The sequence below is a fragment of the Sceloporus occidentalis genome, unplaced genomic scaffold (genome assembly GCF_023333645.1).
Source record: "Sceloporus occidentalis isolate IW3139 unplaced genomic scaffold, rSceOcc1.0.p SCAF_100, whole genome shotgun sequence".
NCBI lineage: Eukaryota > Metazoa > Chordata > Lepidosauria > Squamata > Phrynosomatidae > Sceloporus > Sceloporus occidentalis.
In genome coordinates, this window is record NW_028317080.1 from 2,587,871 (window position 1) to 2,611,523 (window position 23,653).

The window sequence follows — 23,653 nt, forward strand, 5'->3', positions numbered from 1 at the left end:
ATAAAAAAATACATTTTAAAAAAAATTCTAATTTGCAGGGGGTTGTGGAAAAGGCAAATTCAAATTAATTCAGTAAATAAAATATTGGTTTATGCTTTATGTTTAGCTATATTTTCCAAACGCCCATTGCAGATCCTACTGCAGGAGCTCTGCAATAGAATATGTATGTTCTCAACAAGGTTCTGGTTCCATCAGCCCCGAGTTATAAGAAACTAGATATTAAAGCTTGCGGTACTGCAAGTGGACAAGATGGTAATTCTTACATATCAAAATCTCTTTGTAAATAACATTTGGGGTATAAACTGTTGTACTTGAGGGTACCAAGAATTGTCACCTTCACTGCCTTTTCAGCTGAAGCTCTACAAAAACGGACATACAATTATCCCGGACTAAATACGGGTCGGGAGAAATATATTTAAACCTGACTTTGGTTTCTGCTCGTTGCGAAACTTAAAACGTACTGGAAATTGCCAACGTTTAAAAAACAAAGAAAATCCCTATCCGAGGGGCCAAATCGACGCGGTATCCATACTATTGTAAACAGTGTCGCCGGCCACAGGTTCTGTATCATTTATATTACGGTACGGTACGGTATGTACTGACAACCAAACGACTTTTAGCCTAAAAGGTTAATTGCGGTAAATGCCAGTAAAATCGGCTCAAGGATGTAAGGGTAAAATGCCAGTAAAATTGCCTTTAGGCTAGGTTTCCACTTGGGTATTTTTCCTGCGTTATTTTCTTGATGAAAAACGCCAGGAAAAACGCCAGGAGAACTGCCACTGCATTTTCCTGAGTTTTGGCGTTTTTCTGGCGTTTTAGCCTTTCTGTGGAAATTGCTTTTTTGACCTTACGCAGTTTTTCCAGCCTTTACAAGTTAGAATTTTCACCCAGCTAAAAGGGATTAGGATAAATGGCGAGTATCTGCCCCCTCCTGATGTCATTTCCTTGGTAGAGTTCTACTTAAACACGGCCCGGCGGACTCTTTTGTCTCTTTTCTGTGGTTTGTAAGGCATGCTTTATTCCGAATGTCTGCTCCTCCAGGAAGATTGGCCCCCAAATGATGGTGCAAATTGCAAGGGATACTCACTAGTTGAATAAGCTTGGACACATCAAAGACAATTCTCGGTTCCATGCTGCTAATAAATTACACAGAGGCCGCACACAGTGTACAAGCAGATAAAAGTTTTACCACAGTACTGGGAAAATGGCAGCTCTCCCTCTTCCTGGGTCCTGCCCCTTTTTTGTAACTGTGGAAAAAAACGGCATAAAAAACGCGAAGGCAAAACCCACATGGCGTTTTCATGGCGTTTTTCTCTCCCATAGACTTCCATTGGAGAAAAACGCCAAGATTTCCTTGCAAAAACACGCTGCGATTTTGAAAATCCAAAGAGGACTGAAAAAACGCCAAACAGAAAAACGCCAAGTGGATATGGCATTGTGCGATTTCCTATTGAAGAACAGCTAACATCTGGCCGCAGCATTTTTTCACTAATAAAACGCTGTGTGGCTGAATTGGCGTTATTATGGGTATTTTTGCAAAAAATACCCACGTGGAAACCTAGCCTTAGGGCGTGACACAGGTTGTAAATAAAGTGGGTTTCTGCCGTTAATTTAGCTTTAAAAAGCCATTGAAGCCATTATTGAGCTCCTCTATTTGAAAACAATGCGGTGACATACTGCTTTACTCACTTAGTTACCCAAGTCTGTCTTATTATATGATGTTACAGACTGAAAAGTTTGTTGATTACTGAAGACTACACATAATGATTAGCAGCCTTGTACTTTCCCTATACTTTGAGTTAACCTTAATGGGCCGCTTGGTTTCTCTGTGATGCTTTTGTATGAAAAGTGCTGTATACACTGCAGACGCAGTACAAACAGAATTATACAGGGGCTGCTGTATCGCTCACATTTTGTCAAATGCAAATAGTTTTGGTAATAAGGCACCCAGCGGAAACAGAGGGTGCGTGGCTATCTCCGGAAAAGACGCTGCTCTGTGCCTCAGCATTGTTTTGATGTAGTGAAGATGAATCTAGCTAAAAAGCATTACACACCTATCATTTATTTAACAAGAGCACCGTGTCCTCTGTCTGGGTTTTAGGTATGCCGTGTGAATTCTTGGAACAGATTTATTCATATGTGGCTTGTATATTAACAGGTTTTTTCTCCCGTGTTCAGCCTTTGCTGGGTGTGCAGCAGCCGAGAGGAGAAGGCGCTCCTTTTAACAAGTTGATTTATTTCTGGAGAAGAAGATGAGGAAGAAAAAAAAAAATTAAAAGCATTTCGCTTGTTTGGTAAAAGATGGAAACTAATCCCCTAAATGAGATTTAATCATTGTTCTTTGTATAGTTTTTACATATAATGGTTCGGGGCTGGGGAGGCTGGGGGCTCTGTAAGACTCAAGGATATCAAATATTCTCTGGGCAAAGGACTATGGTCCAGAATTGAAAGTGTATTAGTTATGCAGGGCTTAAAAAAAGGCTGCCTTTGCAATGAACTAAACCAAAGATACTTGTCTCGGTATCATAAATATAGTGATTTTAACACATAATGTAAAAAAAATTATAATCATTTGCTTGTTTTAGCTAATTATGGTGATCTCACCACAAACCACTGAGTAACCTGTAAATGATCAACAAGCTGATCAACAGATTTGACAGAGGGGTATCCGCTGCACCAAGAACATCTTATTCAACGTACGCATTATTAAAGCTATTTACTGAAGTCGACTTTAACCCCCAGGTCCTCAAACCCATCCTCAAGCAGCACTTAAAGTCTAGGATTTCAGACTTAAATTATTCTACAGCTTTGTCTCTAAAACCTAGACCTTTGATGATACTTGATTACAAATATGGAATTCTCTGCCAAACAAGTGAATACCGAGATGGACCTAAATCGGACCAGCGCTCATTAGTGAAATAATACATGCCGTCTCGGAATGTAATGTTATTGACTTTGATACTTGTGCAGTTTTGCAGACGCTGTACTAATAACACCCCCCCCCCCCCCAATGTTCAGCCTTTATTATAGCCCTCTTCACTATATCTGCATCCTTCTCTAGCACTTGGGCCATATAAAATGATGTAATCATCAGGGCCGGAAGGATTCTGAATATATGGTCAACTAGTAAAATCAGGTATGGCCAGTATGTGCTAAAAACAATCAAGGCTTACAACTATATGCAGGAATTCACCAGATGACAGCCTTGTACGTATTTAAAGTGCTCCAGCTCTGTCCCACTATGTTCCAAAAGTAACTCAATGTCCAGCACAGATGGAAGAAACATCTCAAGATAAGACTTCTGAGGTCCTGAAAGCTTATTTCGCTCTACATCTGCTTCAATGTTGGCTTCACTAATAGGTTTTATGTTTGACTATACTCCATCTTTTCTTGTACCAATACGGCTATCATTTTCCAAGCACAGTCAAGTGGTATGGACCTCAAACGTCTACGGGTAAATCTTCAAACCAGCATGGGCAGAAACAGAAGCCAGCTCTAAACTCCAGTTATAGACCAACATGTACTCCGTTCTACTCCAACATGTACCGAACAGCATCGGTCTCTCAAACTGCATACTGATACTTCTGAAACACCCATGGACAGGACTCTAGCTCATTATCATGAGATACGGCATTTTTTACTCATCTTGCATGATTTTGCTTACAGTAATGAATTTGATCACATGCATGAAAGCACATAACCCTTTGCTGAAGCGATGTATGTGCACACATCAGTACAAACAAGGCTGGATAAAACAGTGTCGTTCTTAGAGAAGATGGAGTCTCTAGTCAAGGGCGATACCTTTTATTGGTCTACCGTAGAAAAAGATGAGGAGTCGCATAAGCTTTCAGGAACTCGGAGGTTCCTTCTTCAGAAGTGAGGTCCTCAAAGTTTATGTGGCACTACGTCTTTTTTCTACATTGACCCAATAAAAGCGATAACGTTTTGATGAAATTCTCCAGCAATCCATCCGCAAAGGTTCATTGCACATTTGCAAATACGTGTGTGTCTATACACATACAAATACGTGGATGCGGTAACCCCTCGTAACCAGGCATCCGCCGAAGAAGAGGAAGGGTTAACCCTCTGTTCCCCAGAGCATCTCATATGCCTCTTTTGGCAGGAGGGTCTGAACAGCAGCAGCTGGAAGAAGAAGGTGTCTCCCATTTTTCCTGTCCTTCCAAGGCTAGGCCAGCTGCCAGCTCGCTGAATTATGAATAAGCAATGAACAAAAGAATGCAGATATGGTGGTGACAAGATAATCCTAGCAAATTTATCTGTGACAAATTTCCCAGGATTAACAAATTACATTTGCACAGAACAATAAAAAAGGATAAATATGCAAAAGGGGGGAAGAAGAAGGTGGTAGGTGTGCAATGGCAGGTACAGAAAGCGGAAACCTTGATGCATCTTAATAAAGACATAGGGCCATGTTTACTAAGCGGGACTATGCCATACGACACTCTCCTGGATTTTACTAAATATCAGTGGCCTATTCTTATTAACATGCCATGTCCGCAACAAAGGATTAGTATAAATCCTACGATGGGTGGGAATAATTAGTGTCCTTTTCTATTTCCTACGACAAGCTTGAAGACATTTCGAGAACATTTAAGAGGAAAATGAGTCGGCATCAATCGGAAGTCTTCAGATCCTTGTTTGTCAAATAACTCTATGGGTGCCTGATGAAGTCTCACCATCAGCTAACGCCCAACGCTCCGGCATTACGGACTGCCTTGAAAAGCACTTAATGGCCGGTTCCTTTGGGAGGCTAATGGATAATAAAACCACCAGCGCTCTTGTTGTCACTGGGCTACAACTACAACAACGTCAGGCTGGCTGAGGGTGATGGAAATAGGAATTACACAGCTAGAGTGCTTCATGCTGCCCAAACCTGAATGTGGGGTCACTTATTATTTATAGCAAGCCCGTCATACGAACAGTGTCATATACAGAGACATACATTAAATTCAGCTGGGGTCTATTTTCCATTAGCGGCAAAGGCTAGTTCTAGGGGGCTGCGGCCACAACAGAATTACAGGAAAATGGCTGTTTTATTGCAAATTACAGCACAAATTATTTGTAGATTCTGTAGCGCTCTTAAAATAGGAGAGAACACAAAATAAAGCTCAAATTTACAATACAAATTTGATCATAACATACTTTATAAAGTCTGACAGAAAAGCAACCTTAACGACCAAGCTTTATTCTCCGGGCTTAGGGTACCGACTTTCTAAACCATTTTAAAATGCCGATTCAAAATGTGGATGGATCACAGGCATTGAAATTCACACAATATACCATGAGAATAACAGGGGTTCCAGTCCTACAAAACCTGTAGCCCTACTCCTTGGCTACCCCTCTTTTAACAATTATATATATATATATATATATATATATAAGAATTTCGGATGGGTGAAAGTTAATATTATATCCCAAACATGTTGACTTTAGTGCTGTTCCTGACACAAGCCCAAACCCCTGTTTGACACTAAACTTTTCCTATCAAAATGAGGGTTGCAAGAAGAGACGTTTTAAATCCGACAGCTATGAATGTTCCACGGTGGCTGGCGACAGACGTATATCGCTGACTTGCATTAAATTCATAGGTGCCAGTTGTTAAGTAATCAAGCTGCTGGCAAACCCAATTGGCTTCTGTACTAATGGGTCTTGTGCCAATGATCACCCTGTAAAGGAAACTTTAGAAGTAGGGGGAGATTTTCATTTACAAATGATATCTTGCAATGGTTTGAGGGTTAGTATTTAGAATTGACACGGCATCAGATCTTAGATGATAAGTTAGAACAGAAGATTAAGTGACCACTTGGAAGCCGAGTCAGTAGGAAGAACGAGCGGAGGGATCACAGATCAGTTATGGTGGTGAGTTGGTCGAGTTGGTGCAGCAAAAATAAGGGAATTTAGAGTGTTCTGTAAATTTCCTGGTTATTTAAGGGTTTGTTAATCGCAGTGGCTGTTCAACTCAAAAGAATGTTCACTATATAAGTTGCAAACTGGAAAAGATCTAAACATTGTTTTAATAGACGGGTATTCATGAGTTGAGCAGAAGACAGACCAAGTTGCACTGTTTAAACCTGGGGTTTCTTGTAAAAGCATTGTTATTCTATGATTGACAGCAGATAAGGAACATTCGACTCATCAAGCCTGCCTGTATTTACCTGCATTAAAAACCTTATCCTGACCTTGGGGTTGTCTTGATTGCCGAAACCTGTTTATTATGCAGAAATATCTAGTGTGCCTCTCTGAACCACGAGCACTGGTCCAGCCATGTCGATCCCACACTGCTTTCACATAATACCTTTACTAAAATGTGACTTAGTCTTTATGCTTAGAACATCATTATACATATAGCTTGTGTTTTAATTGTGGAATCCCGACAATCATTCATATTTCAGGTTATCGGTAAGCGTCTACACGACGGAGATGTTTTTCAACGTGTTGCTCAAGTCTCCGGCGCTCAAGGGACACAGGGGCAGCGATGCTTAACCATGGCATCGAAACCGCAATGCAATAATCTGGCACCCCAAACACAACACTGATATACGATCATATGCCAGCATCGTATGCTGCTTTCACAGAGAATCCTCCTGCAGGAAGATTGCTGCCAGCGAAAGCCGAGACTCGGCAGGTCCTGATCAAAATAAAAACGACACAATGTCAACACATACATCGGCTGAAAACATCTCGGGCTTGGATCGGTTTCTAATGCATACACAGATATATTCATTCCATCAACTAATTCAGGATACATGCACACGAAAAAAAAAAATCTCGGTTAAATCCCAATATTTGTCCAGACTATAAAAGATTCCCTGTTGTACGACGGCAAATGCTTTCAGAGCTGCAGGAAAGAGTTAAGCCAGATTTTATCTTAGCAAGGGCACAGCGTCCTTCCAGCGTCTGAAAATCGACTTGTGTTGCTGCAATTTCTGTTATTAAATTAATGACTTTTTTTTATTGTTATTTCCCCCACACCAACTTCGACGCGTGTAAGAGGGTGGGATCGGTGCCAGCGCGTTCCTCCAAATTCCTGGCCCAGAGAAAGCGGCCGTCTGAGAGGATGACAAGCCATTACGATCTCTATGAAGATTCTGGACAAAGCTACCTGTCTTATGCCAGCAAACGGGGCTTACATCAGAGGCACGTCGGCTGGAGGTTCAGTCTGTCAGCCTGGAACGCTGTCACCCCCCGACGAAGGACAAATTAATATATCGCTAAAAATAATTTGATTCGTTCTTACAAAATCAAATCAAATAATTTTTTTATTATTTTGGGCAGGGGATCTGGTTCAGTTTATGGACAATTCTGATGGGGACAGCAGTGTCTTCTAGTTTGACCCTTTACTACAAAGATGGGTTTAAATCAAGATCATCTCAATGCAAGGGGCTTCAAAGCAGATCTTTTGCCTCTCCTAAATCATACATATTTACCGTTCTAAGCACTAAGCAAACCCATGTGATGGTCTTTACAGACTGAAGACAAGCAAGGATGCAAACCAATTTTCTGAGTATACCATGGGAGCAGCCCTCCTGACGCCCTGCTCCCAGGATCTGAACGGATAACCCATAGCTGGTCTCCAGTCATACTATCACTTGCTCAGACACACCGTTCTGCATCTACAACAGCCAAAGTACTGGCACCCTGCGGACGGAGCGCATAAACAGAGGTTCTCTCACAGCTTGTAGCAGCTGGGAGCTCGGTGGCTACTGCTGGGTAGTTCTCGAGTTACTTACACACATCTGGGGCAACGGCTGGTGTATGTACTTACTCCAGCAAATCTAGCCCTCAACAGAAATACAACTGAAAACATAGGCAAGACTACGAATAAAGTGACATATATATATATATATATATATATATATATATATAAAAAATAACCTAAAATCTCACCCTTTTCAATAAGCTTTAAATGCTCCCCAAATCACAAATTAATAATAAAAGTTTCTAAGTAAATGAGAGATTGAAGAGCCCTGATATAGAGTATGCGCTATTCCATATTTAATACAGTGCAGAATATCCCAGGATGCTTTATACTGTACATTTCAGGATATTATATGCCTCCAGTGCTGTTAAAAGATTAAATATAGCGTATATGGTTATTCCTGGAGGAACGATGAGCCTCAGAGATATATAAAAAAAAAAAAATCAATTTCAACTGGCGCTGTATAAATGTACCTACGTATACTTCTCCCAGCAAGCCTCGTCCCAACTGATGATCCCAATAGGTCACGGGAAATCAATAAATCCCAGTAAATGAATAAACATGATGCAATCCTATGACAGGGTGGACTGGAAAAACACAGAGTATGTGGGGGGGGCAGCTCCATTATATAGGAGACTCTTGGCCAAGGAGTCTAATCTCAGTTACGCTGCTGTTACGACCCAATAAAACCTTTGGGGGGAAATGTTTGATATGGCTTAATGCCTTTCACAGTTGTGACAGAATTGGGAAAGAGAGAGAACATTTTATGGAGTCATGGGATTTAAAGATAAATCTGCGTTCTTCTATTGGTGGCTTTTGGCACCAGTCATCAGTTAAGGAGGCAACACACAGCATGGGGCAACTCTGCCCCCTTGTGGATACACAGCCCAGCCCAGGGTGGCATGGTGGTATTAGGTTGAATTAAGCAATGGAATATTGGAAAACAATGTTGTTACTGAGCACGGCACAGTGTCACTACAAAATAAAATATTTCAAACAGCTTATTTTAACATTAAGACCCTAGAAAACCAGGACTACCAATCCAGCCAATAGACGGAGACGAATCAGCAGTCCCCTCTAATGATAGTACTTCGTTAGAGAAGGAAACGCAGATGAAGGGCATGCCTCCCACCCAAGAGACATTCCAATGGCGATCTTAATGACTCTTGGCTATGCGAAGAGACGCTCCATATCCACCTCTAACCACGTAAACACAGGGTTCTGATATATGCGGGAAAAAGTAGAATGTGGCCGGGTAAACTGGCTAGCATGATCACAAATAGAGTTGTATAAGCAGAGGTTTATGATGGCCTTCTATTCTCTACATTTATAAGAGGCATGATCACAAGGCCTGCCTCATATGGGGCCAACACAAAAGGAATATCAATGTTCCTCGTAGGCGTAATGTACTTGCCAGTCTTCAGCCAGCAGTCACATTCAAAAAAGCCAGAATGCTGAAAGGTAGTCTTCTCATGCACTTGTAGGGACTTGCCTAGAAGCTATTAAGGGTCTTTCCATTTATAACACTATGTGTTTCATCGTTTTGAAGAAAAGATTAAAAGAAAGTCCAACCATACCAAGGACCACCCTGTGTGGCTGCAGAGATGGTAGAGGTTAGTATGATGAGGGTATTTAAACATAGGGCAGGTATATGGCTTTCCTGAATAAAAGACCAAGGAAGACGAGATGGGCCATATTGCCATTATCTACTGTGACGTTTAATGTATTTCACAATCCCAATTTATACAGTAATAAAGGCAAGGCTATTGAGCAGGACGCTATACACTTATAAAGGGAAGGAAAACGGGCTGGATGGAGCAGTTCTAAAGACAAACAAAATGAGCAGGAGGGAGAAAAAATATGGCGCTGAGACATGATGGAGGGTGGAAAGATGTGGATGGTGGGAAGAGAGAAAGGCGAGAAAAAGTTACAGAGGCGAGGGAACAACAAAGATTGGAAAAAGAGCAGGAGAAAAGGACAACACAAAAGATGGAGCGCAAACTGGGAGATAAAGGCTAAATAAATACCACGCGCCTGTGTGATTAGTCCTCAAACACATCATCTGGCCGCTCTAGAATTACCCTTCAATAGATTCAAATACACAAACACACCTCTTTGTTTTTAATTTCTGTTTTAATTCCACAGCTATTGATCTGTTTGCAGGGTAAGAGAAGATTGGGCTGAAGGTCTTAATCAGGGAGAGAGAGACAGAGAGAAAGAGATATTAAGACACATATAGAGAGGGACAGGAAGACATAGAGAGAGAGATAAAGGAACCGGGACAGCAAGGAAACGTGGTATGAGAACAGGCATTCGGTCCAGGCCCACGGGACAAGGGCCGGACTGACACAGAGCATTAGAGAGACAAAGAGAGGGGCCTACAGGAGACGGAGGCCACGGAACATTCCAGAACAAAAGCGACTCTGACCAGAAAGCCGCAAATTAAGTTCCCTGATTCCCTGTCATTGCTTATTATTATATCCCTCCCGCAGGCAAATCCACATCACGCCAGAAGGATTATATCATTTACACATGCAAATAGGCTCTGCATTTTCAGATGGATATCATGCAAGGGATTCACCCCCACTGTCGTGTGCTACAGTTCTGTGTACATATATATATATATATCCATACATACGTATACATATATATATCCATATACACGCACAGACTGCATAGAGAGACAGGGAACACTGGGGGAGGGGAAGAGGCAATAAGAGCGAGAGGAAAAAAAAAACAAGCGATAGAAAGAGAAGTAAGGAGAGGAAAACAGAATGAAAGAGGAAAGAGAAATAATGTGAAAACAGTGAGAGAGAACACAAGAAGTTGAAGCTTGAGAGAATCAGACAAATGATAGCTATGCAGAATGGAATAGGGAGCTACCGAGACAGATACGTAGATAACGCTCATATACAGACAGGCCATTATTCCTGCTGTTTTCGAGTTCCTCTGCTTTGAGAGCCTCGTCTCAGACGCGTGGAAAATGGCACATAAAATGACCCTCGTCCACCATAACACCGGATACATGTTTACAGTCTTCATTATATTCTTCTTTAGACTTAGCCGCTGGGGATAAAATTGGAACACAACCGATTTGCCAAATAAAAACATTATTGACAATATTATGTCTCTTTGGTTAAACCTGTGAGGCAGCGGAATGCTTTTCCTCCCCATTCCTAGTCTCACGCAGCAATCCATCATTGCCACTAAGCACACACAGAATACGCTGTTCCTATGTATTCCAGTATTTAGTTGGAATTTATACCTTTTATTGGCCCAACACAAAAAAGATGTAGAGTTCTTAAGATGGAATGGAAGACTAAGCCTCAAGGGGGGGGGGGTCACAAAAGCTTGTGCAACGTTACATCTTTTTTCCCCAATAAAAGGTAAAAACTTGGACTAAAGAATTTTTCTCTTGGGGTACAGCGGCTTTATCCATTTCTCGTGCGCATTTCTCTTCTACGACTACACACACACACACACACACACACACACAACAGAAACACCATACACTATGAAGATCCAACCCCTGGATTCTGCTGCAAGAGGAGCTTGGTTGGCCCTGTACAATCAGGGATTCGCAGATTGAACTATGCATTATTCAGAGCCTGATCAGCCATTGTTGAAGGAGGAACTTTGCAAGGGATGGCCCTTGATCATGCATAATTCAGGACGGTGAAGCCGCAAATCTCCTACCAGCTTCCACTTCAGTGAATAAACCCCTAGGAGTCGTGGCTGTAATTCCCAGGTAGTTAATTAATCAATCTTTCTTATAACTTAGAAAGATCTAACCCTTAGACAAACTTGACCATTGCGTTTAAAAGGCTGCAGCACAGGTTAACAAAGACCAAGAACAGATAGTAAATTAGTGGTAGAGTTACCACTGATATTAGAAACACAAGCAACCTTCCAAGGATGTACTTCTGATCTAAGGACAGAGCAAAGCCCAATCAGGTTTACAACTCAGCTACACGCTGGGGTAGGTATCGCTCCGAAAATATTTATACTAGTATTTACCTTTTTTGAAGCATCAAATTTTAATCCATGACTTGGAAAATCAGCTGCCAGGATTCCAAATTACAACATCACTGGACCATCGTATTATTTTCGCTGCATATATTTTTCTTTTGCATTTTCTAATTCTGTTTATTTGAATACGTGATTCGGGCCGATGTCTCTGAGCATTAGTGCCCTATAGAAGCTCTCAAAAGACTCACCCAACTGCTCCACTTGATGGATTAAAACTCTATTAAAGTGCAGGACCTAATGGACTAATTCTGCACAGTTAAAGGACATCTCAAACCCATTGCTGGGGAAAAAAAATACAGACAAATAAATGAGTCAGCGACGCTAGAATGGAAAAAAAAAAAAGATAAAGCTAATCTCTAAGATGTTCTCCTCTCTGAGTCACCTGGGTATTTCCAATTTATGATTTTTAACTGGCTATTATTCAAATACGCATCTGTCACGTGTGTAACAAAAAAAGCAACCTGGATCTAATTACAGAGATAGCAGAAAATAATACAATCATTTTTATGATATATTTGAAAAAGTGATAGTGATGGGCTCTCGGGGCAGAGCGTTTTCTCAAAGTTACAAAAATTTTAGTAGTTGAATGGCTTTATGGAGTGGAAAGATAATTGGTCTATATATATATATATAGGATGGACCAATTATGTTATATATAATTCAAAACTTATAATTCCATGGGTAACAAATGCTTCCGTTGGTTGTAATGTTTCCAGATTTCCCTAAAATCCCTAAAACAAATAAAAATGTGCTGATTTGTCAAATTCTCTGCCACGCTCCTACATTTTTCTCTAACTTTGTTCATAATAGAACTTCCCTCGACTACTTCGACACAAATATTCTCATTAACTTAAGTCTGAAATGTATTTATTGTTCTTTTTTTTTTTTTTTTTATTCTATTGAAATGTTGACCATATCCATCCTCATTAACACCAAAGTAAACAATCTCTCTATGCAGTTCATTTTTTAACATTGGGAAGTTGGTGATACCCAATACAATTTTATACCGGATCGCGTCGAGGAGTCAAGTTCTATAAATGATCTAGCTCTGTAAGCCAAGCCCTTCCAATGTATGGCCTGCTCTTGCACAAAATGCGTCTACGTTTGGCTCATTTTTATGGATTTATGCATAAACTGTTAGCTGGAACGATTACCGCTCAAGTAACGAGGAGGAGGGTGGGATGGTTTTGACAGCCTTGTTCATTTTTTTTTCCTTCTTCTTCTTTTTTTTTTTTTTGTTCTTGTTTTTTAGCCTAACGACTTTATCAACAGAAACCCACTCACTGTAACCAGAACGCGTATAAACCCAGAGATGCAAATCCCGGCTTTATATCGCCTAACAAGATTGTTCTCCAGGGAGCTGAATGGTCTGTTACGTTACAGGTCGCAAGATCAATAGATAAAAGGTGGCGAATTTCATATTAAACGCCAGCAAAATAAAAGCCCCAGGTCAAGAAGTGAGACATACAGGTTTCATTTGGGCTTGTGCTCATGCTGAAAAGCAAGACAGGTAAAATAGCTAAATAATAAGAATTATTCATAACACAGAAACATGTATTTTTGCTACGGCCACCGTCGTTATAAATTGTGTCTACGTATTTCTCATTTCTCCAAATAAGAAATTGTTGGATTCTTAAGTATAGCAATTCTTTCGACTGCCTGCAAAGTATAATCTACATATTAATTGGTCATTAAAAAAGATTTATTCCCAATACTGATACGCGCAAATAATAGTACAAATTGCCTTAAAACCTCAAAGATGATTGCGCTTTATATAAGGTGTTTTTTTTTATAAGTCATTGTCCTTAATTCAATTATAACCATAGCCATGGAGCGGTTATAAAATCTTATATAATGATGAAAAATGGAAATATATATTATTTGTATTTATTATAAATCATTGTACTGAATTTAAGGATAGCGTCTATTGCCGATAAATAGGTAAAAATAAAACGCACTCCCTTTTTGTTTTGTTGGGATACATCAAGCATCTTCATTTTATCAATGATAGCGGGTTATTTCACAAAAAATCATTTTCATTTTGCTGCACAGGACAAAAACGCACGGACGGCGATTGCTGTGAGTTATTTTCAGTTGCTTTTGAGTCAACACGGCCAAAATCCCGTCGGTAGACGCTCCGCGCGGCTTTTCAATAAAAGCACAGAAGGGAGCTACATGATCGGTTTTGACCTTTAGGCAACGTGCGATGTCGGGAGAAAATAAGGGATGAAGGAAAACAGGTAAGGGAATAAGAAACAATCGGAAGAACGGAGCCATTCCTACTGCAGCTTAACCCTGACGAGCGCAAGTAAAATACACATTTTTAAAAAAAAAAAAAATAATAATAATAATAATAATAATAATTATACGACATAAGTGAGGTTCCCATAACAGCCAATTCGGGTTCACCAAGAACCTCAATTTAAAACCAAAGATCTCCTAAAACGATTTCTCTTATGGAGAAAAAATATTCTAACCATAGACTCTTTAAATAAGAGAATAATAATCTGTTTTTGTGACAGTTCCCGGTCCTATGAAGCATATTACTTGTTTCAAATGTGTATTTGTTTCCAGTAACTTGTTTACTTTTGTTGCCATCTTGTTAAAGGCAAATGTGTTAATTTGATTAGACTTGTTCTGTACTTTTGTATTTAAACTGTTCACTGTGTCAAATGTTCATTTTAACCCCTTCATAACTAAGCGTATAGTATACGCTTTTTATATGTATAGTTCATCAAATTGTGCATCACATTTCATTATATGATGGCGCAAATGTGGGAGACCATTCGATTCTTCACGCCTGATCAGTGGACTATATCATGAGCCAAGTATTGTATATCATTTCAGCATAGCATATCATAAAGGGCGGAAAAGTTAGTAAGTAACTTTATATGCATTTGTGACTTTGTTAAAAAATAAAGCCATTACCCGCTGCAGAATATCCCTCCTCTGCCCACGTTTCGCACCAGGTTTGGATGCTGGAAGCAGCCAATCACGGACAGGAAAGCACTGAAATGAATGAGAGTGATTTCTGCGCATGAATGATCCCATGGAACTCATGCAAGCCAGCACTAGAGCTGACAGCGAGTGTCCAAACACGCAAACTACGCCACGGACCAGACGCAAATACATGGAGGGGACTCAATATAACAGTTTGCTATCATATGCATTAAAGTGCATATGATGGCTGGGGTATGCCTTTAAGTTTAAAATATCTTACGGAGGAGGGTGACTGAAAATCCCCCGTGTCCATCAAGTATATTACCGGCCCTGACAGTCTCCATGATAATTATAGGAGGGACAAACTATGGCAGATGAAGACCAGGGGCATAATGGCACTCAGGCAACCAAGATAAGAGGAACCTGGGTGCCACACAGGGGTTAAACATTTTTTATAGAGGTTCCGAGCAAAATTTAGGACCTCTTTAGGACTACTCTACAAGTCAGTGAGGAGGCCAGGCCGTAGGCTTCTACATAATTACTCCAAAAGTTCTCCATCAGAAGTAATCTTCTTTGTTAATCAAGTCAAGTCTACTGGGCTTCATCAGACCTGGATTATTAATTTTGTTGGATCAGAGCACACTGAGCAAGAATTCTGGCATTCAGTTGGAAAATGTATTTTTTATTATTTTGAAGAGCTGGAAAAATAGCATGTTGGATAAGGTTAAACTAGGTATTTTTGGTAATAGTAGACATTTTAGGGCCTTACGTTTTAAAATGTGACTTTAAAGGGTCTGATAACGGAATTCACAGCAATTCTGTAAATAAAGGCTAAACAAGTAAAATAAGCTTTTTGTTCTATGCTGTTTAAACTGACTGAGTACACAGCTTTTTCTTTTTTTTTTTCTGAATGAAAGGACATCGCAGATGAATGAGTGGGGAGATGCTAATTCCAGATCTGTAACAAAGGGGCCTTTCTGCAAGCGGATTTCACACACAACAATTAAACATATAATCATTCTGAGAAAATGCAAAATGCATGAAGTTTTGCTTTCTCAGAGTGCAAATTATATGCATGGAGCGAGAAAATGATTCTACAAAGTCAAACAAGACTTGCTGATACGTAACAAGAGATTGTGCTTTAAAAGAGATTTAGGTGTAAATGATTGTGTTTCTACAAGGATAGACAAAACTATGTAAAAAAAAATAATATATATAGATATATAGAAGGAGAGAGAGAGAGAGAGGCATAAGCACAAAATATCGCTAAAATGTATTTATATTTTTAAAACAGTATATAAATAAACTTAAAGTGACGCACACACCTGATTCTTTTTAGCTATGTTTGTTTCACTAAGAAATGCTGCTTAGTAGTTGAAGTTGCCTCCCAGTGGCACAGGTCTAAGTAACAGCCATATTACTAGCTTGCCCTCCCCTCCTAGGGCATTTTGTGGCTGGGTTCGGCAGCGCTCGGTCTATGCCAACTAGGATGAGCTTGGCCACAATATACTGCAGGGTGTACATACAGACCAATTCTTTTGGAAAGCGGGGGGAAAAATCAACAGGAATATTTGATTGGTTGCTATAGAGTTGCTTTATTCCACTTTGTGTCTTGCGCTAACACTTTGCTTATATGCAACTCTCATATAGTTTATTATAGAAAAACTATTTGTTGGTGCAGGAAAAGTAGATGGGCTTCATATTTATTAAACAAGTAAAAATAAGGATTTTTGTTAATAAACACTGCTCTTATTGAAATATCTAATATGCATAGCTCACTGTCCCTTTTAGGTCCCGGCCGAACAGGATTCTATTTCAGGTTCACTCTCATCAAAATCAATTTTATGATCTCATGCACCCCCATCATGCAGATTTCAGACACCCCCCATTTACAGTCTAAAATAATCCCATCTATTTTTGCATCTGTAATGCCAAAAAAAAAAAATCAATTTCCCCCAAACGTGCATTGGTTTGCATTGACGCCACTGTTTCAATGGCCTATGAAGTCATGAAAGGGTTAACACTCCCTCCCTACTTTCAACCTTTAAAATGCCAGCTGCTGAGGCAGACAGCACGATTAAAGGGCATTAAATTAAAAGATCCCCCCTCCTACAACTTCAATCAGAATTTCAGACCGTGTGTTATTTAGCTTCAGCTCCTCAAGTGCAGCAGAATAACAAATTGCAACACTTTGATTTACTTTCTGCCGACACCAAATGGCGACAGGTGATAAAGAGTGCGCTGCGGCATGGGGACGAGACGCTTTCCTGGGAAATTAATTCCATCTTAAAGATCTCTATACCGATATATAAATATGTATTTACCTGTGGATCTATAATGATTATAAACACACAATATGAGAGTGTGTGCATGTATATAGGTGTAAGTATGTGTATGTGTATGTATATATACATACATACTGACTGTAGACCTTGTTTTTAGGAGCTTCAAGAACCATTAGGCACTATGGCTACTCTTTCGTATACTCCCAGCATCTCTCTTTAGCAGGGAAAGTTGCTCTTTGGGACCCAAAACCCTTGAATTTTTCTTGTTTACAGGTGTGTAAAATCTATGCTGGGTGTGTGTCACAATGTTCTACAGGCCGCAAACTTACGCTAGTGTGCATAGAAAATGCATGCATTTAGAAAATGAATTGGGTACATTATTCTACATGTCACAGTTACATAAAGCAGCTTGAAACGGCTCACCAAGTCACATCAAAATTCTCAGGAAAGCCCTGCAGAAAAGTGTAATCACCACTTTATTTTGTTGTTATGGGAATTTAAACATGGGATAGACATAGAGCGATCTTGAACCAAAGACAAGACCCAGGACTGAGTAAGGTTAGAGTGTTACATCAGAAATATGGGCCGATTGGCTCTTATCTGCCGGAAAATTCTATATTTCTAGATAATTTCGTGGTCTTTTCCCAAAAGTGTATAGACCCAGAAAGTGGGAAGCCTAACGTATCAGCAGATTGAGCAATTAAGGCTCCTGGTAATCTTTGGGGGATCTAAGCGCAGACTCCCAACCTTACACCACTGTGATATGCATTGAGTTACTTTATACATAACTTCATTAATTGCCCAGGACGGAGAGGGGCTCCGAAAATGTTTTCACTCAGAATCCCTTAACACCTAGAGCCGCCCCTGTAGACAAGCCGCTTATTACATATAACCTTCAGAGTGTAAATCCTCTGCTCCGCGCTGTGACAGTCCATCAATCCAACCCTATGGTTTGCATCCCACCGGCCACTTTGGACCGTCGCATTTTCCATTATCCTGACACTCTTCACTATCTGAGCTCCTTTCTCACTGCTCTTGTTTTCCATCCAATGTTTCTCCTTCAGAGGAGCTTCACAGGAATACTATCGCTTCCACCGTGCACTATTTTAACCAAAGCCTGCCCAAACGAATGGTTTCAAGAGAAAAAAAAGAAAGCTGCTGGGAACGTAAGCAAAGCTTCATCGCGTCCCTACTACATATATATGACTTGTTGCAGTGGGAATTGTTAGTTACGCCGGATGGGGCTTAAGGTGAAGGTCCAGGCACCGTGCGGTTGCTGGATGATCGGAGTACCGTGTTAAACCAGAGTCACCAACAACAGCCAGAGTAATGTGCTGTTTGTGATGACTACGAGGGTAGGTTCCGGTGGTACTGTGTGGTAGAGCAGGGGTTTGTAAGGAAGCAACGTGCAGATCATTGGGGGCTGGAGGCAAGACTGTTGTGACGGGTTGTGTGACATATAGGGAGAGCAGGGTATGGGGGCAGTATATTGTGACATGTAGGGGGAGCAGGGTATGGGGGCAGTACATTGTGACATGTAGGGGGAGCAGGGTATGGGGGCAGTACATTGTGACATGTAGTGAGAGCAGGGTATGGGGGCAGTACATTGTGACATGTAGAGACAGCAGGGTATGGGGGCAGTACATTGTGACATGTAGAGACAGCAGGGTATGGGGGCAGTACATTGTGACATGTAGGGGGAACAGGGTATGGGGGCAGTACATTGTGACATGTAGGGAGAGCAGGGTATGGGGGCAGTACATTGTGACATGTAGAGACAGCAGGGTATGGGGGCAGTACATTGTGACATGTAGGGGGAACAGGGTATGGGGGCAGTACATTGTGACATGTAGTGAGAGCAGGGTATGGGGGCAGTACATTGTGACATGTAGGGGGAGCAGGGTATGGGGGCAGTACATTGTGACATGTAGTGAGAGCAGGGTATGGGGGCAGTACATTGTGACATGTAGAGACAGCAGGGTATGGGGGCAGTACATTGTGACATGTAGGGGGAACAGGGTATGGGGGCAGTACATTGTGACATGTAGGGAGAGCAGGGTATGGGGGCAGTACATTGTGACATGTAGGGGGAGCAGGGTATGGGGGCAGTACATTGTGACATGTAGTGAGAGCAGGGTATTGGGGCAGTACATTGTGACATGTAGTGAGAGCAGGGTATGGGGGCAGTACATTGTGACATGTAGGGAGAGCAGGGAATGGGGGCAGTACATTGTGACATGTAGTGAGAGCAGGGTATGGGGGCAGTACATTGTGACATGTAGGTGGGTATAGCCGGGTAAATGACATATACGTAGAGGCAGGTACAAGGAGATCTAGTATAAAATAACAGTGGGCAGTGACATTAAGGATGTCCACCATGGCCAGTGGCGTCACGTGATGCTCCGTCCATGCTTCACTAAAGCCGTCTTTCCTCTTTCCTTGACAAGTGGGAGACGGCTTGGTACTTTGGCACACAAGTCAAAGCAGAGGTCGACCACATAGCTGGACATGTATTTGACCAGAGCCTTTCCTGAATGATTGGGTTCATTAAATTAACAGAGATCATCAAAGCGATTGGGTAATGTACCACTAAATTACCATTGGCCTCAGGTAGCCTTTAACAGGACACCCTTGATTTTGCAGTGACTTTGACCGTGGCCTATGAAGGACAGGGGTCTTTTCCTCCGATATTTCTTTAGTAAGTTGTTGGTAGCAGAGAACGCCGTTCTCTATAATTGTTTGTTGGTAGCTAACGCTGCTTTATGTCTTGGAGATATCAATTGATTTTCATTTGCTCGGGATTATAATCCCTTTACAGCCTTCATCAACCAGACGCCTATTTTTTGTTGCTGTTGTCAAAACTAATAGTATCAAAATGCATTTGATTGGTAGTATTTTACGGCGAAGCAAGTGACATGAATACACTATGTATCAGAGCTGCCAAGCACATGGATCAGGGAAAAGAACTGAAGAAGCTTAGAAATTCAACATTTGTTTCAAATGTGACAATTCTGCGCACACTATAAAGGCAATACATAAATAAAAGGCAATAAATAAATAAAAGCCAAAAAGAGCAACATTGCTGCTGTCCAGAATGTACGTAAAATACCGTATTCAATATTGTTTTACTGAATTAACTTAAAGGGACAGTTTAATGTCACGGACACCCCTGCTATTAGTATTCTATTAGTATTAGTAACCCTAAAAACAAATACCCGAGACTCTGATCCAGAATCTCTTAGCAGTGATTGGCAGCTGAAGCTGTCAATCAGAGGCAGGAATGTACTTACAATTAAATCAACAGGAGTATGTTCCTGTTACTGATTGACAGCATAAGCGGCCAATCAGCGGCAGGAAAGTGCTCCTACTGAAATCAATGGAAGGATTCTAAACAGATCCCTGCATGCGGCGTTCACCAAAGCCACTGCTGGATCCTGCAGGCCATTTAGCTGTGGGGTAAGGAGAGGGGCAAATGTATTTGGGGGATTCTGCGGACCACACAACAAACCTAAAGGGGCCACACATCTATCATATGCATTAAAGGGCATATGATGACTGTAGTGTCCCTTTAATATTATTAATTTAAATTAAATAAATTAATGTAAATATATATTAATTTGATATAAAAATATATTGATCTTAATATTTTGGGTGGAAAAGGTTGTTTTTTTTGTAAGTAAACAAAAAACAAGACAATCAAATCCTACGACTTTTTTATTGGACCTCTACTCAGAGTCTAGCTTTTCTACCTTATACACATCATTTGGAATAGAATATGGAATGTTTACATCCGAATCCTCCTGCGACACTTCAACTGATCCCGCAGAAGTCCCGGACATATAACATGTTACTAATTACTAATATGTCTACCCATGTACTTAAACCGGGCACTTGAAAATGTCTGGCTAATTCACTTTGGGATTTATTTATTTTTTTACGCCGATCCTACAGGCAGCCGCATCGATTTCTACGCCTCTTGGAATCTGTATAAAATACACCTAAATAAATATATTATTGGTAATAGATTTATTATGTATTTTATCAAAATAAAAACATACCATCCACTGGACATAGGTCCATTTAGTACAGGGCAATGTATACATAAATTATGGGGGATTTTCAAGTTAACCCCGTACTGGTAAATCATAGTTAACTACACTGCCAGAACACTTTCCTTCTTTGCTTCTTTTAGAGTTTAAAAAAAAAAAACCCCTATTTTGAGAACATCAAACTGCACCTGTTTTCTCTGGAAACGTATTTTCCATAGGAAATCATTTGGAGAGCCGAACACACTGACAAAATCACAGAACGCTACAGCGTCACAATAAGATTCATGTATGTTCCATCTGCGTGATTTCTACGAAAATCAATAGAAATCTATTTTCAATGTTATGTTCGGCTTGCCACTGAAGAGATGCATCTGGCTGCCTGCGATTAGAACGAGAAACATGCAGCTGGCTGTACATGAAAACGACTGTCTCAGTCAGTCGGCGAGGTTTTTTTTCCCCTGTAAAATACCATAAAGTCCAACACTTTGCCACTTATATCAGAAAGCGAGTCCAAATAGAAGAAGCGGCAATGCTTGCGCAAAGACACATCCGACATTCAGTGATTCTATAAAGATCAAAACTGCCAGGAATACAGACTGACTGCAGTTGATCCACTTAAAATGCAAAAAATTAAATAATAAATGACATCAACTCTGATTAAGGGCCAATGGTGGCCCACAACAGAGTAGCCTTTGGCACATACGTACATCCTAAAACAACAAGCAGAACAGTTAATAACAAGAATCGCTATACATATACAATGTCCCCAACTCGATTTTTGTCTTCTGCACCAGACTGTGACCTCCTCCTGTCTAGGAGCCACTGGGCAATTGCCCTTTTGACCCACTATGGACGATATGCTAAAATCTGCATCCGCGTTCAAACTTTTTAAAGGCGGGAGGTGTGAAAATGTACATAAATTCTTAATAGATTTTCCCATTAATTTAGACGGGCAGATCTGGTGGAGGGGGGGGGGGGGGCCATGGACTTTTGGACTGTAAAAGCCAGACGCCATCTAATCAGTTTTTCAGCGCGCTTTTCGGACGGGTAGAGGAAGGCGTTAAAAAATAAACGGGGAGCTGCAAACAATCAGAAGGCCAATCGCTGAGATGCAGAGCGAGGGGGTCTCTGAGAGCGAGACAGACCACTAAGGCTGCTGGATGTTGGAAGATCAGCTCTCGTAAAGCATTAGCAAAAACGTACAAAGAGAAAAACATATGAACAGACATCACGTAAAAAAATTATAATAAATAGCCTAATTCTGTATTTCTGCCCCATTTAATTAGACAGACAGATAGCCTAGACCGGCTGAAATCACACGCAATTAAATTACAGGACACGCAGAAAATGTTTATTTAGGTACACTAACATGTCACGTATAACGTAATAACACAGCCATAACACCCAGCGTAATAATGTGTGAAAAAACTAACTCTTCTACATTTCTTCCCCGGTCTATATTTATTACACCCCACATACTGAATAGGCTTAAGTAACCTAGAAGAACCATGTGTATTCTGGAACAACATATACTCATATCTATGTGTGTGTGTATATGAGTATGTGTGTGTGTATATTTATGTGTGTGTGTGTGTGTGTGTGTGTATATATGAGTATGTGTGTGTGTGTGTGTATATATATATATGAGTGTGTGTGTATATATATATATGTGTGTGTGTATATATATATATATATGAGTGTGTGTGTGTATATGAGTATGTGTATGTGTATGTACATGTGTGTGTGTGTATGTGTGTACACACACACACACACACATATATATCATGTTTACACACACACACACGTATACACACAGACAGACACCGGGAAGCCGCACACACGCACGGGGTGTCTATGCACACGGTGCCCGCGGACAGAGCCCTCAGGTGCTGCCTACAGCTCCTGACACTCTCTCCCTCACACGGTACGTGCCCGCTGCAGGCCTCCCCCAAGTCCTCGGCCTTTCTTACCGCTCTCTGCGGGTAGAGTCCTGCTGGAAGCCGGGCTTGGTGGGCGCCATGTTCCGGGCAGCGGCCCCCGCGGTGTCCGGTCGCTCAGAGGCACGGGCATCCCGGGCCCGGCATCCTCCACTTAGACCAGGGTGAAGCTGAGCTGCGTGTCCGGCCCACCTCCTCCTTCAGAGGGGGTGAGAGCGGCTCTAGCTACCGCTGCATCCCTCCATCACTCCGCTCCATCACACTGCCCTCCTCCCCCTCTCCTCCTTTCCTCGGCACAGACCGGCTTCTCCTGCCCTCTCCCTCATCCATCGTTCATTATAATACCTTCTCGCTTTTTCAGCCCCTCTGCCCCATTCTTTTGTTCTCCATTTTATTCCTCCTCACACTGGTCTATATATCTATCTATATCTATATATAATTACCCTCCGGTCTTACCCCCACACTCCGTCATTAACCCTTTAATATTATTTCTCACGCGCTGTGTGTTATATATTTTCATTTTAAACCATTAAAGGCTTTTAAACCTCTCTGTCGAAGTCACTGACTCCCGTCTCTCCTAGAATAATGATATTGGATGGAAATTCTGCGCCATATCTCCCTACTTTCATTCTTTAAGCAGTCCAGTCCCTGTCTTTTGGCCCGAGTCGCCCCGTCCCTTTGACGTCCGTGTTT

The 23,653-nt window shown here is 41.1% G+C and overlaps 1 protein-coding gene across 1 annotated transcript in view; it reads right to left on the reverse strand.

Moving 5' to 3' along the window:
• LOC149284056 (neuronal PAS domain-containing protein 3-like) overlaps positions 1-23,043 on the reverse strand; it is a 176,771-nt gene extending 153,728 nt beyond the window's left edge. The window contains exon 1 of the mRNA XM_089497231.1: positions 22,994-23,043. Within this exon, the coding sequence (XP_089353357.1) occupies positions 22,994-23,043 (50 nt within the window). The remainder of the gene's footprint in view (positions 1-22,993) is intronic.
• Positions 23,044-23,653: the final 610 nt, after the last annotated feature.